General features: G+C 41.4%; 1 protein-coding gene across 4 annotated transcripts in view; it reads left to right on the top strand.

Annotated features, from left to right (window-relative positions):
• Positions 1–13,827, top strand: part of VWA8 (von Willebrand factor A domain containing 8) — a 523,579-nt gene that overhangs the window by 128,672 nt on the left and 381,080 nt on the right. For all 4 annotated transcript variants that reach the window (XM_077297321.1, XM_077297318.1, XM_077297319.1 and 1 more), the window contains exon 8: positions 12,386–12,435. In XM_077297321.1, the coding sequence (XP_077153436.1) occupies positions 12,386–12,435 (50 nt within the window). The remainder of the gene's footprint in view (positions 1–12,385; positions 12,436–13,827) is intronic.

Raw genomic sequence — 13,827 nt, 5'->3', positions numbered from 1 at the left:
AGTCACCAATGCCAGTCCCATGCAAAGTGTAATAAAAAATACCGTAATTTAAAAGAAGTCTAATTTTAGTGTTTGTATTATGGAGGTTCTCCCACCTCCATAATACAAACACTAAAATTAGACTTCTTTTAAATTATTTTTTATTACACTTTGCATGGGACTGGCATTGGTGACTGAATGAAACCTAAATTAAAACCCAAGCTATTAGGGAAACTATTATGAATCATGTTCAGTTCTTATTTTCTCTCAAAAAAGTAAATGATTGATTGGATAATTTATTTACCAGAGACTGTGTCTCCGATTAATCAAAGTTTTTAGGCCAGAAAACTACCTTAAAATTGTTTGAAAGGCAGCAAAATTTTTGCGCTACTCAGAATTGTGGAAAAACGTTTAGTTTGCTACTTTTGTAATTTTCACACTAGTTTCTCCTAGTAGGTATCTTGTAAGAAGGCAACATCTACCTTAAGAGCTCTGAAATCTCAGGGCGACAGGCTGATTTATGATGGAATTAAGGCCTTTTACATGTAGCCTAAGTATAATGTATGTTAAAAATTAAAAAGGTGGTTCATGTCATTCTCACCCGATCGATAGGCTGAAATATGTAAAGAATCCAAGGGATGTCATCTGAAAGGCTACAGCCACTGAATCCACAATTCTATGTACCTAATAAAGAGACAGAATGGGTAGGGAGGAAAAGGGAGTAACTGGTAACACAAAATATACATAGAAAGAAAAACAGCCAAATTCTGTAATTTTATCAAATTAATTTAATTTTTGCCTATGGTTTTCTCACTTCACTTCCCCAACTTAGACTATTTAGTGCTGATGAATCACACACAGATCAGATTACAAAATACCGTATTTCAACCCAAAGTATAATGTAAAAAAATAGGTAAAATGCCAAGTGGGTGAATACGTTTGCAAACCACTGTAAATATTTTGGAGGAAGAGTGGCTTTCAAATTGATGTTAGAAGTACCATATTTTGTTTAAGAGTTTGACTAGATGGCCCGTTGATCATTTTTCAAGACAAAATGGGACATAAATGTTTGCCCCCATGGTTAGCCCCTTGGTCCCCTATTTCTGTGGAAGCTGGAAACCATTAAAGGAATGATCGGGCTAATGAAAGGATTGGGGAATACTGAGGGTCAGATGATGCAGCAAGATCCTGTTTCACAGGATTATTTTGTCTGACCTCTTTTTTTGGGTGGTAAGGTGCTGTAGCAGAGTTGGCATCTGCACTGATATAGGCTCATGTGCTATCAATAAAAAAGTAGCGGCCATCCCTTTTAATGATATGTTGTGACTTGTGTTTAATATATCAGTTGCTCATTTTTTATGGGACGTTCTTTGCTTTTTTTTTTAACTTACAGAAGTGAATATTTCTACCTTGCATTGTACCTATTGCATATGACATAGGTGTCAAATTCAAGGCGCGCAGACCTAATCTGACTCGCGAAGTAATTCTTTGTTGCCCGTGACGTCAGGACACACTTCAACACTGCACCAACCAGCTCTCTCTATGGAGAAAGTAGTGAGACGGTCAGAACAATGTTGAAGTGTGCTGCATTGTAAGTTGACACAGCCAGTGCTTAGCAGAGGGTGCAGACCTGGCACATAGATCAGATCTGATCTTTAATTATAAGCAGATGCAGCAAGTGGTAAAAAGGGGGGTGCAGCACAAGGAGCAAGTGCCCTCTTTATCAGAGTGAGCAGTGCACTCTGTGGACACAGTCAGCTTGCACAAAAGGTGAACACCGTGATCAGAGTTACCCTGCACAAATGGTGAATGTACAGTTACGTCCATATATACCGGTATTTGGACAGAGACAACATTTTTCTAATTTTGGTTATAGACATTACCACAATGAATTTTAAACAAAACAATTCAGATGCAGTTGAAGTTGAAGTTCAGACTTTCAGCAGGGTGGCACATGTTAAGGAGCTGAAACTCCTAAACCCTTCATCCAATTTTAATGTGGGTACCCTCAAATGAAAGCTGAAATTCTGAACTTCAACTGCATCTGAATTGTTTTGTTAAAATTCATTGTGGTAATGTCTATAACCAAAATTAGAAAAATGTTGTCTCTGTCCAAATATATATGGACGTAATTGTAGTTATATCCGTCAGCCTGCACAAACGGGGAACACAGTGATAGTAGTCAGCCAGCACAATTGGTGAACTCGGTGATCCCAGTCAGCCTACACGAACGGTGAACGCGGTCAGCCAGCACAAACGGCGAATGCAGTGATCGCAGTCAGCCATCTGAAAAATGAAAATTACATATGCAGTCAGCCAAACGGCGAATGCAGTCAGCCAGCACAAACGGTGAATGCAGTCAGCAGGCACAAATAGTGAACGTGGATAGCCAGCACAAACAGTGAACGCGGTCAGCCAGCACAAACGGCAAATGCAGTGATCACAGTCAGAATATACAGAATAGGAAGAATAGAACTAAGCAACGACACGTGTGAAAAAGACTTTGGTATGCTGGTGATGCAGTAGCAAAAAAGGAAAAAACAGTTCTGGGATGTATTAAGAGAAGCATAGTCTAGATCATGTGAAGTAATTATCCCCCTCTACTCCTCCTTGGTCAAACCTCATCCGAAATACTTTGTCAAGTTCTGGGCACTACATTGTAAAAAAGACATCGAAAAGCTGGAGCAAATTCAGAAAAGAGCTACTAGGATGGTGAGCGGACTGCAAACTTTGTACCGTATTACGAAAGGTTAAAGGATCTGGGAATGTTTAGCATGCAACAAAGAAAGCTAAGAGGAGACCTAAACATGAGAAGCAATGGAATGAAACTGAAAGCGAGACGATACAGATTAGATATTAGAGAAAACTGACTGTTTGAGTAATCAATGAGTGGAACAGGTTTCCACAAGAGGTAGTGAGTTCTCTTTCAATGGAAATTTTCAAACAGAGGCTGATATCAAAAGACTGACTGGCATATCCAAACAGAAAACCGGTGTGAACAGATTCTTCCATCTCCATAAATAACCAACAAATAAAGTAGCACTCTGAAGCGCTATAGCATGCAAAGATGAAGTATACGAAATTTTAATTGCATTACTGTATTAGAAAATTAGAAAAATTGAGAATACTTAGCGCATAAATTGGCCAATTCATGTGTACTGGGCAGCCACGATAAGGCGATTCTCGTTACTGGGAACCTGCCTATTTGAATTTTCTCTTGGGCTAAAGCCTACATTTATATGGAAAGTAGGATCTTGCTGTAATTAAAAAATGCCTTAGGCTGAGTAGTGGTGTTCTCATTCTGAAAGCCTGTGTATACATCTATCAAGAGACTGACCTGCACATCCAAACAAAAAACATGTGAACAGGTGCTTACTATAAGTAGCTATTTCCATATATAACCAACAAATAAAGTAACTCTGTAGTGTTATAGTATGCAAGCATGAAATATATATGAAATTTATAAGAGCGGATTCATATAGGCAGGTTCCCAGCAATGAGAATCTCCTTATCATGGATGCTCTGTACACATGAATTGGCCAATGTACACTATGTTCCAAATTATTATGCAAATGACATTTTTCTCGGATTTTCCTAAATGGTCAGTGCAAATGACAGTCAGTCTAATAAATGTAATCACCCATTAGAGTATACATCGAATTTTATTGAAGAAACCTCCCAATGATAACAGTATAATCTCCAAAATGAATAAAATCAAAATGCACTGTTCCAAATTATTAGGCACAGTAGTATTTCTAGACATTTGATATGTTTTAAAGAACTGAAAATGCTCATTTGTGGAATTTGCAGCATTAGGAGGTCACATTCACTGAACAAAAAAGCTATTTAACTCCAAAACATCCTAACAGGCCAAGTTACATGTTAACATAGGAGCCCTTCATTGATATCACCTTCACAATTCTTGCATCCATTGAACTTGTGAGTTTATGGAGAGTTTCTGCTTGTATTTCTTTGCATGAAGTCAGAATAGCCTCCCAGAGCTGCTGTTTGGATGTGAACTGCCTCCCACCCTCATAGATCTTTTGTTTGATGATACTCCAAAGGTTCTCTAGGGTTGAGGTCAGGGGAAGATGGTGGCCACACCATGAGTTTATCTCCTTTTATGCCCATAGCAGCCAATTACTCAGAGGTATTCATTGTCATGCATGAAGATGATTTTGTTCCTGAAGGCACGTTTCTGCTTTTTAGACCATGGAAGAAAGTTGTCAGTCAGAAACTCTATTTACTTTGCTGAGGTCATTTTCACACCTTCAGGAACCTTAAGGCCATGTGCACACGTTCAGGATTTTTCGCGTTTTTTTCGCTATAAAAACGTGATAAAAACGCGAAAAAAACGCTAACATATGTCTCCCATTATTTACAGTGTATTCCGCATTTTTTGTGCAAATGTTGCGATTTTTTCCGCGAAAAAATCGCATCGCGGAAAAAAAAGCAACATGTTCATTAAAAATGCGGAATTGCGGGGATTCCGCACACCTAGGAGTCCATTGATCTGCTTACTTCCCGCACGGGGCTGTGCACACCATGCGGGAAGTAAGCAGATTATGTGCGGTTGGTACCCAGGGTGGAGGAGAGGAGACTCTCCTCCACGGACTGGGCACCGTATAATTGGTCAAAAATAAAAGAATTAAAATAAAAAATAGTCCTATACTCACCCTCGATGTCTTCCCGCCTCACCGCTGCATGCTGCCGCTTCGGTTCCTATAGCTGCTGTGCGGTGAAGGACCTGTGATGACGTCACTGTCTTGTGATTGGTCGTGAGCGGTCATGTGACCGCTCACGTGACCGCACACATGACCGCGACGTCATGGAAGGTCCTGCGCGCACAGCAGCTATAGGAAGAGGAACGGACGCCGCTGAGGAGATGTCTGGGTGAGTATAACCATTTTTTTTATTTTTTTTATTATTTTTAAACATTCTATATTTTACTATAGATGCTGCATAAGCTGCATCTATAGTAAAAAGTTGGTCACATTTGTCAAACAGTATGTTTGACAAGTGTGACCAACCTGTCAGTCAGTTTTCCAAGCGATGCTACAGATCGCTTGGAAAACTTTAGCATTCTGCAAGCTAATTACGCTTGCAGAATGCTAAAAAAAACGCAAAAAAAACGCAAAAAAAAACGCAAAAAAAAAATGCGGATTTCTTGCAGAAAATTTCCGTTTTTCTTCAGGAAATTTCTGCAAGAAATCCTGAACGTGTGCACATGGCCTAAAGGGCCCTACCAGCTGGTTCCCCATGATTCCAGCCCAAAACATGACTCCTGCACCTCCTTGCTGACGTCGCAGCCTTGTTGGGACATGGTGGCCATCCACCAACCATCCACTACTCCATCCATCTGGACCGTCCAGAGTTGCTCGACACTCATCAGTAAACAAGACTGTTTGAAAATTAGTCTTCATGTATGTCTGGGCCCACTGCAACCGTTTCTGCTTGTGAACACTGTTTATGAGTGGCCGAATAGTAGGTTTATGCACCACAGTAAGCCTTTGAAGGATCCTACACCTTGAGGTTCGAGGGACTCCAGACGCGCCACCAGCTTCAAATAACTGTTTGCCGCTTTGTAATGGTATTTTGGCAGCTGCTCTCTTAATCCAATGAATTTGTCTGCCAGAAAACTTCCTCATTATGCCTTTATTTGCATGAACTCTGTCTGTGCTCTGTTTCACTCACAAATCTCATCAGAGTATGATGATCACTCATAAGTTTCCGTGAAATATCTAATTTTTTCATACCTTGTCCAAGGCATTGCACTATTTAACGCTTTTCAGCAGCAGAGAGATCCTTTTTATTTCCCATATTGCTTGAAACCTGTGACCTGCATAATAATGTGGAACATCATTTTTGAGTAGTTTTCCTTTAATTAGAATCACCCGGAAAACTAATTATCACATGTGTTTAAGATTGATTTCAGTGATTCATTGAGCCCTGAGACACAGTTTATTTGAAAAACAAAACAATTAAATCTTTAAGACACTTAAATCCAATTTGCATAATAATTTGGAACACAGTGTATGTTCTAAATATTCTCAATGTTTCCAATTTTCTAGAACAGTAATGCAATTCAAATTTCATATGTTTCATGTTTGCATGCTATAGCACTAATAATAATCATCTTTATTTTTATATAGCGCTAACATATTCCGCAGCGCTTTACAGGTTGCACACATTATCATCGCTGTCCCCGTTGGGGACCGGAGGAAACCCACGCAAACACGGAGAGAACATACAAACTCTTTGCAGATGTTGTCCTTAGTGGGGTTTGAACCCAGGACTCCAGCGCTGCAAGGCTGCTGTGCTATCCACTGCGCCACCGTGCTGCTACACACTGATACTTTATTTGTTGTTCAGACAGAGGCTGGCAGACATCTGTCTGAGATGGTTGAGTAAATCCTGCATTGATCATGGAGTTGGACATGATGACCCTGGAGGTTTCTTCCAGCTCTAACATTCCATAATTTTATGAATTTACTTCCATTTGGGTCCTACATAAATATCCAAACTTGGTCCAGGAATGTAAATCGTAGAATTTTTTTAATGAATTTTGCTACTTGTTTCTCTAAAAATATTGTTGTAAAATATATAGATACATGTTTGTGTATTAGTAGATTAAATATGTTTTTATTAATAGAAAGAGCAGGGAAGAAAAAGTTTCCTATATCTGCTAATTACAGTTTACGTGTTATTTAAGTGAAGTGATTTAAATCTTTCAGATCTTCACTGGTTGGATGAAATTACACTATCGTTCAAAATTTTAGTCACCCAAACAATTTTTTCCATGAAAATTCTTACTTTTATTAATCAAATGAGTTGCCAAATGAATGTAAAATCTAGTCCAGACAGTGACAAGGTTTGAATAAAAAATCTTTTTATTTGAAATAATAATTTTCTCCTTCAACCTTTGCTTTTGTCAAAGAATGCTCCCTTTGCAGCAATTACAGCATTGCAGACCTTTGGCATTCTAGCAGTTAATTTGCAGAGGTAATCTGGAGATATTTCACCCCATGCTTCCAGAAGCCTCTCCCACAAGTTGGTTTGGCTTGATAGACACTTTTTTGCGCACCATACGGCCAAGCTTCTCCCACAACAGCTCACTGGGGTTGAGATCTGGTGACTGCACTGGCCTCTCCATTACAGATAGAATACCAGCTGCCTGCTTCTTCCCTAAATAGTTCTTGTATAATTTGGAGGTGTACTTTTGGTCATTGTCCTGTTGTAGGATAAAATTGGCTCCAATCAAGCGCTGTCCAGAGGGTATGGCATGGCACTGCAAAATGGAGTGATAGCCTTCTTTATTGAAAACTAGATGGTGGCCCGATTCTAACGTATCGGGTATTCTAGAATATGCATGTCCAGGTAGTATATTGCCCATCCCACGTAGTATATTGCCCAGCCCACGTAGTATATTGCCCAGCCCACGTAGTATATTGCCCAGCCCACGTAGTATATTGCCCAGCCATTTAGTATATTGCCCAGCCCCGTAGTATATTGCCCAGTGACGTAGTATATTGCCCAGTGACGTAGTATATTGCCCAGCCACGTAGTATATTGCCCAGTAACGTAGTATATTGCCCAGTGACGTAGTATACAGCACAGAGCCACGTAGTATATTGCCCAGCCACGTAGCATATTGGCCAGTCACGTAGCGTATTGCCCAGCCACGTAGTGTATTGCCCAGCCACGTAGTATATTGCCCAACCACGTAGAATATTGCACAGCAACGTAGTATACAGCACAGAGCCATGTAGTATATTGCCCAGTGACGTAGTATACAGCACAGAGCCACGTAGTATATTGGCCAGACACGTAGTATATTGCCCAGCTACGTAGTATATTGCCCAGCCACGTATGTCACAGGTTAAAAATTAAAAAATAAACATATACTCACCTTCCAGGGCCCCTTGTAGTCCTGTCACCTCCTTCTCGAGCAGGCGGTCACATGACCGTGACGTCACGGCAGGTCCTTCTCGCGCAGGACCTGTGATGACGTCGCGATCACATGACCATGACGTCATGGCAGGTCCTTCACGCAGACCATCCTTGCCACCGGAACCTGCCGCTTGCATGGAGCGGTCACTGGAGCGTCGCGAGGAGTGGGAAAGGTGAGTATATAATGATTTTTTATTTTTTTAAATTATTTTTAAACATTAGATGTTCTCACTATTGACGCTGCATAGGCAGCATCAATAGTAAAAACTTGGTCACAAAGGGTTAATAGCAGCGGTAACGGAGTGAGTTACCCACGGCATAACACGGTCCATTACCGCTGGCATTAACCCTGTGTGAGCGGTGACTGGAGGGCAGTATGGAGTGGGCGCCGGGCACTGACTGCAGGGTAGTAGGGAGGGACTAATCGGACTGTGGCCGTCGCTGATTGGTCGCGGCAGCCATGACAGGCAGCTGGCGAGACCAATCAGCGACTTGGATTACATGACAGACAGAGGCCGCGACCAATGAATATCCGTGACCGAAAGAAGGACAGAAAGACGGAAGTGACCTTTAGACAATTATATAGTAGATCCTTTTACCTTGTACAAATCTCCCACTTTACCAGCACCAAAGCAACCCCAGACCATCACATTACCTCCACCATGCTTGACAGATGGCGTCAGACACTCTTTCAGCATCTTTTCAGTTGTTCTGCGTCTCACAAATGTTGTTCTGTGTGAGCCAAACACCTCAAACTTGGTTTCTTCTGTCCATAACACTTTTTTCCAATCTTCCTCTGTCCAATGTCCATGTTCTTTTGCCCATATTAATTTTTTCCCTTTATTAGCCAGTCTCAGATATGGCTTTTTCTTTTCCACTCAGCCCTGAGGGCCAACATCCTGGAGTCACCTCTTCACTGTTGACGTAGACACTGGCGTTTTGCGTGTTCTATTTAATGAAACTGCCAGTTGAGGACCTGTGAGGCGTCTTTTTCTCAAACTACAGACTCTAATGTACTTGTCTTGTTGCTCAGTTTTGTAGCGGGACATCTCACTTCTCTTTCTACTCTGGTTAGAGCCTGTTTGTGCTTTCCCCTGAAGGGAGTAGTACACACCGTTGTAGGAAATCTTCAATTTCTTGGCAATTTCTCGCATGGAATAGCCTTCATTTTTAAGACCAAGAATAGACTGTCGAGTTTCACATGAAAGTTCTTTTTTTTCTGGCCATTTTGAGAGTTTAACGGAACCAGCAAATGTAATGCTCCAGATTCTCAACTAGCTCAAAGGAAGGTCAGGTTTATAGGTTCTCTAATCAGCCTAACTGTTTTCAGCTGTGCTAACATACTTGCACAAGGGTATTCTAACCATCCATTAGCCTTCTTACACAGTTAGCAAACACAAAGTACCTTAAGAACACTGAAGTGATGGTTGTTGGAAATGGGCCTCTATACACCTATGAAGATATTTCATTACAAACCAGACGTTTGCAGCTAGAATAGTAATTTACTACATTAACAATGTATAGAGTGTATTTCTGAATCATTTAATGTTAGCTTCATTGGAAAAAACTGTGCTTTTCTTTCAAAAATAAGGAAATTTCTAGGTGACCCTAAACTTTTGAACGGTAGTGTATATATTTTGTTTTACCAGCCATATGGGCGATTTTTGTTCAACTTTCCAAAACCTGTGTTCTATCATGATAAATGATGCAAAGATTGTGTGTGACCTTTAGTTAAGAGTGAGTTAGTGACAGAAATAATTTTTTGATCCCTTGCTAATTTTGAAAGTTTGCCCACTGACAAAGACATGAACAATCTTTAATTTTAAGGGTAGGTTAATTTTAGCATTGAGAGATAGAATATCAAAAATAAAATACAGAAAATCACATTGTATAAATAATTTAAATGTATTTGCATTTTGCAGTGAAAAATAAGTATTTGATCAACCATTTAGAGTTATGGCTCCTACAGACCAGTTAGGCTACTTTCACACTTCCGTCTTTATAAAGACTTTGCAATGCGTCGTTCTGTGCAAAAAACGCATCCTGCAGTTTCCCGCAAGATGCGTTTTTTGCACATAGACTTGTATTACCGACGCATCACTATGTATGGACACATGTTCCATACATCATGGCACTGGTTGCGTTGGTAATTGGCGGACCGTCGTCACAAAAAAAGTACAATGTAACGTTTGTATGTGCGACGCGTCCGCCATTTTCGACTGCGCATGCGTGGCCGAAACTCCGCCCCCTCCTCCCCGGAACTCATAATGGGCAGCGGATGCGTCTGAAAACTGCATCCGCTGCCCACGTTGTGCACAATTGTGCACAACGTCCGTCGGTACGTGGGGCCGACAGTTTGCGATGGCCCCGTACCGACGGAAATGTGAGAGAGGCCTTAGACGCTCCTAATAAACTCGTTACCTGCAAAAAAGACATCTGTCTTACATAGTCACCTTTATAAAAGACTCCATTCGTCTGACTACCTCTAAAACTTGGGCAAGACTAAAGAGCTTTCTAAGGATGTCAGGGCCATGATCATAGACTTAACAATGCTGGAATGGGCTACAAAGCTATACGTAACGTGAGACGCTGGGTGAGTAGAGAACTGTTCGTGCAATAGTAAGAAAATGGAAGAAATACAAAATGACTGTTAATTGACATTGATCTGGGACATCATGCAAAATCTCACCTCGTGGTGTATCCTTGATCATGAGGAAGGTGAGCGATAAGCCTAAAACTACACTGGGCAACTTGTTAATGATCTCAAGACAGCTGGGACCACAGTCACCAAGAAAACCATTGCTAACACATTACGCCGTAAAGATTTAAAATCCTGCAGTGCCCGCAAGGTTCCCCTGCTCAAGAAGGAGCATGTGCAGGCACATCTGAAGTTTGCCAATGAACACCTGGATGATTCTGTGAGTGATTGGGAGAAGGTGAGAGGTCAGATGAGACAAAAATTTGAGGTCTTTGGCATTAACTCAACTCGCCGTGTTTGAAGGAAGAGAAATTCTGCCTATGACCCTAAGAACACCGTCCCCACTGTCAAGCATAGAGTTGGAAACATTATGTTTTGGGGGTGTTACTCTGCTAAGGGCACAGGACTACCCCATCAATTGGAGAATGGATGAAGCCATGTACCTTAAAATCTTGAGTGACCACCTCCTTCCCTCCGCCAGGACATCAAAAATGGGTTGTGGCTGGGTCTTCCAGCAATGACCCAAAACATATAGCCAGGGTAACAAAGGAGTGGCTCAAAAAGAAGCACATTAAGGTCATGGAGTGGCTTAGCCGTCTCCAGACCTTAATCCCATTTAAAACTTATGGAGGGAGTTGAAGCTCTAAGTTGCCAAGTGACAGCCTCAGAATCTAAAAGGGAACCTGTCACCCCCCCCCCCCCCCCAGGCGTTTTTAACTAAAAGAGCCACCTTCTGCAGCAGTAATGCTGCATTCTGTCAAAGTGGCTCTTTTAGTTGGGGTCCCTGCCAACGCTGAACTTTTCGTTTTTAGAATATACCTTTCTTACCTGTAGTTTGGCAGGGGGGCATGTCTTTTCCCCCTCACACAAACGCCTCCCAGCCATCACTCAGGGCCTCCGTGCGCTGGGCACCACCTCCACTTCCTTCATTAACGTCCCCGACGCCTGCACTGTAAGTTTTTTTGTTTGTTTTTTCGGGCATGTGCAGTTTGCGCTGCCCTTCGACTACCATCACATGATGGGAACTTACAGTGCAGGTGCCGGGGACGTTAATGAAGGAAGTGGAGGTGGCCCTGAGTGATAGCTGGGAGGCGTTTGTGTCAGGGGGGAAAAGACATGCCCCCCTGACAAACTACAGGTAAGCAAGGCATATTCTAAAAACAAATAGTTCAGCGTTGGCAGGGACCCCAACTAAAAGAGCCACCTTGACAGAATGCAGCATTAGTGCTTCACAAGGTGGCTCTTTTAGTTAAAAACGCCTGGGGGGGGGGGGTAACAGGTTCCCTTTAATAATTTAGGGATGATCTACAAAGAGGAGTGGATCAAGATTCCTCCTGACATGTGCGCAAACCTCATCATCAACTACAAAAATGTCTGACTGCTGTGCTTGCCAACAAGGGTTTTGCCACTAAGTGTTAAGTCTTTTTTTGCAAGAGGGATCAAATATTTATTTCTCACTGCAAAATGCAAATAAATTTATATAATGTATACAATGTGGTTTTCTGGATTTTACTTTTGATATTCTATCTCTCAATGTTAAAATTAACCTACCCTTAAAATTATAGACTGTTCATGTCTTTGTCAGTGGGCAAACTTACAAAATCAGCAAGGGATCAAATACTTATTTCCTTCACTGTATATGTAGCCAGCAAATTGCTGTCATCACTGAAGATTAAAGAAGCGCTCCACAATCCTGACAATTTGGACTGTTATATTTGGAATATGTAATTGATCTTCTGCTGTTTTTCACTCAAACAGGATCAGCTTCAGCTACTGTACTCAGTTGGACCAAATGTCCCAGCAGAAAGGTACATTATAATGAATGCTCATTTTTCCCAGTAGTTATTTTTTTGTGTGATATTATGTAATAATTTTATTTTGAGTCTTTGTAACATTGATATTTTTCTACTGTGTTTTTTGCTTGTTTTATTATCTATTATCTGCTGCCGATAAATTTGTATGGGTTCCATGTAAAAATCACATGATATAATGCCCTGCACAAGTGAATGAAACAAATTCTTTTCTCACCTTGTTCCCCCAGTTCTGCTCTCCACTGTGCTTTGTGTATACTGAGGCGCAACAGTGATCTAGTGATGTAATTAAGCCTTATGCGCCGAGACTCAGACACACAGGCTGAACGGTGAAACATGGGGCCAACTGCTCCCTACTCCACCATTTTATTCAACTGTATGCATTGTGAAGATGCAGATACTGGTGACATTAAGACAATAGGCAGGGGGGAGTTGAATGATTGTATTATACCACTATTTCCAGCCCTTTGGCTGTTCTGTCAGGAATACATTGGGATGTCTTATGATGTATTATTGAAGCAGTTCCCATTATAGTAAATAGTAATAACATGTAAATAACATTGGGTATTTAGTTGACACTATTAATGTCACTGTTTGTCATCAATGTGACAGATTCTTCACCCATAGGCTGTCATGGCATTCATTCAATATATCCATCATGAAAAGATATTAAGAAGCCAATGAAGTATTTTTATACTGATGCCTGTGTGAATGCCAGTAGTGTTCGCCAATTCCAGTCCTCAAGAGCCACCAAGAGACCAGGTCACCTGATGTGGTCTACTATGGAAGTCTTGATAACATCATCCATAATCTTCTATTTTAAATAAGTGCATGAGTTTAAGGCTGCTTTCACACTAGCATTGTTAGCTGTACGTCGCAATGCGTCGTGTAGGAGAAAAAACGCATCCTGCAAAGTTGTCCGCAGGATGCGTTTTTTCCCCATAGATTTACATTAGCGGCGCATTGCGACGTATGGCCACACGTCGAAACCATCGTGCGACGGTTGCGTCTTGTTTTGGCAGACCGTTGGCACAAAAAAAGTTACATGTAACTTTTTTTTGCGCATCGTGTCTGCCATTTTCGACCGCGCATGCGCGGCCGAAACTCCGCCCCCTCCTCCCCGGACACTACAATGGGGCAGCGGAAGCGTCGTAAGACTGCTGGTGATAGTCTTATAGACACATTTATCAGGTAGACCCGGAGCATTCTCAGCATACAAACAAAACAAAGCAAAAACAAGGATGATGACAAGACCTTAGCGTACCATCCCCCCCCCCCCCCCCCCCCCTTAGCTCTTTTCAACCTTTCTTCTTCTCTACCACTTATCTATTGAAGAAGAAAATAAAAAAATATATGGTGCTCTCTGTGAATGGGCATTGTCATTCTGTG

This window comes from Ranitomeya variabilis, chromosome 3 (genome assembly GCF_051348905.1).
Source record: "Ranitomeya variabilis isolate aRanVar5 chromosome 3, aRanVar5.hap1, whole genome shotgun sequence".
Lineage (NCBI taxonomy): Eukaryota > Metazoa > Chordata > Amphibia > Anura > Dendrobatidae > Ranitomeya > Ranitomeya variabilis.
The sequence above is the reverse complement of the archived record's forward strand: the minus strand, read 5'-3'. Positions and strand labels throughout refer to the sequence as shown.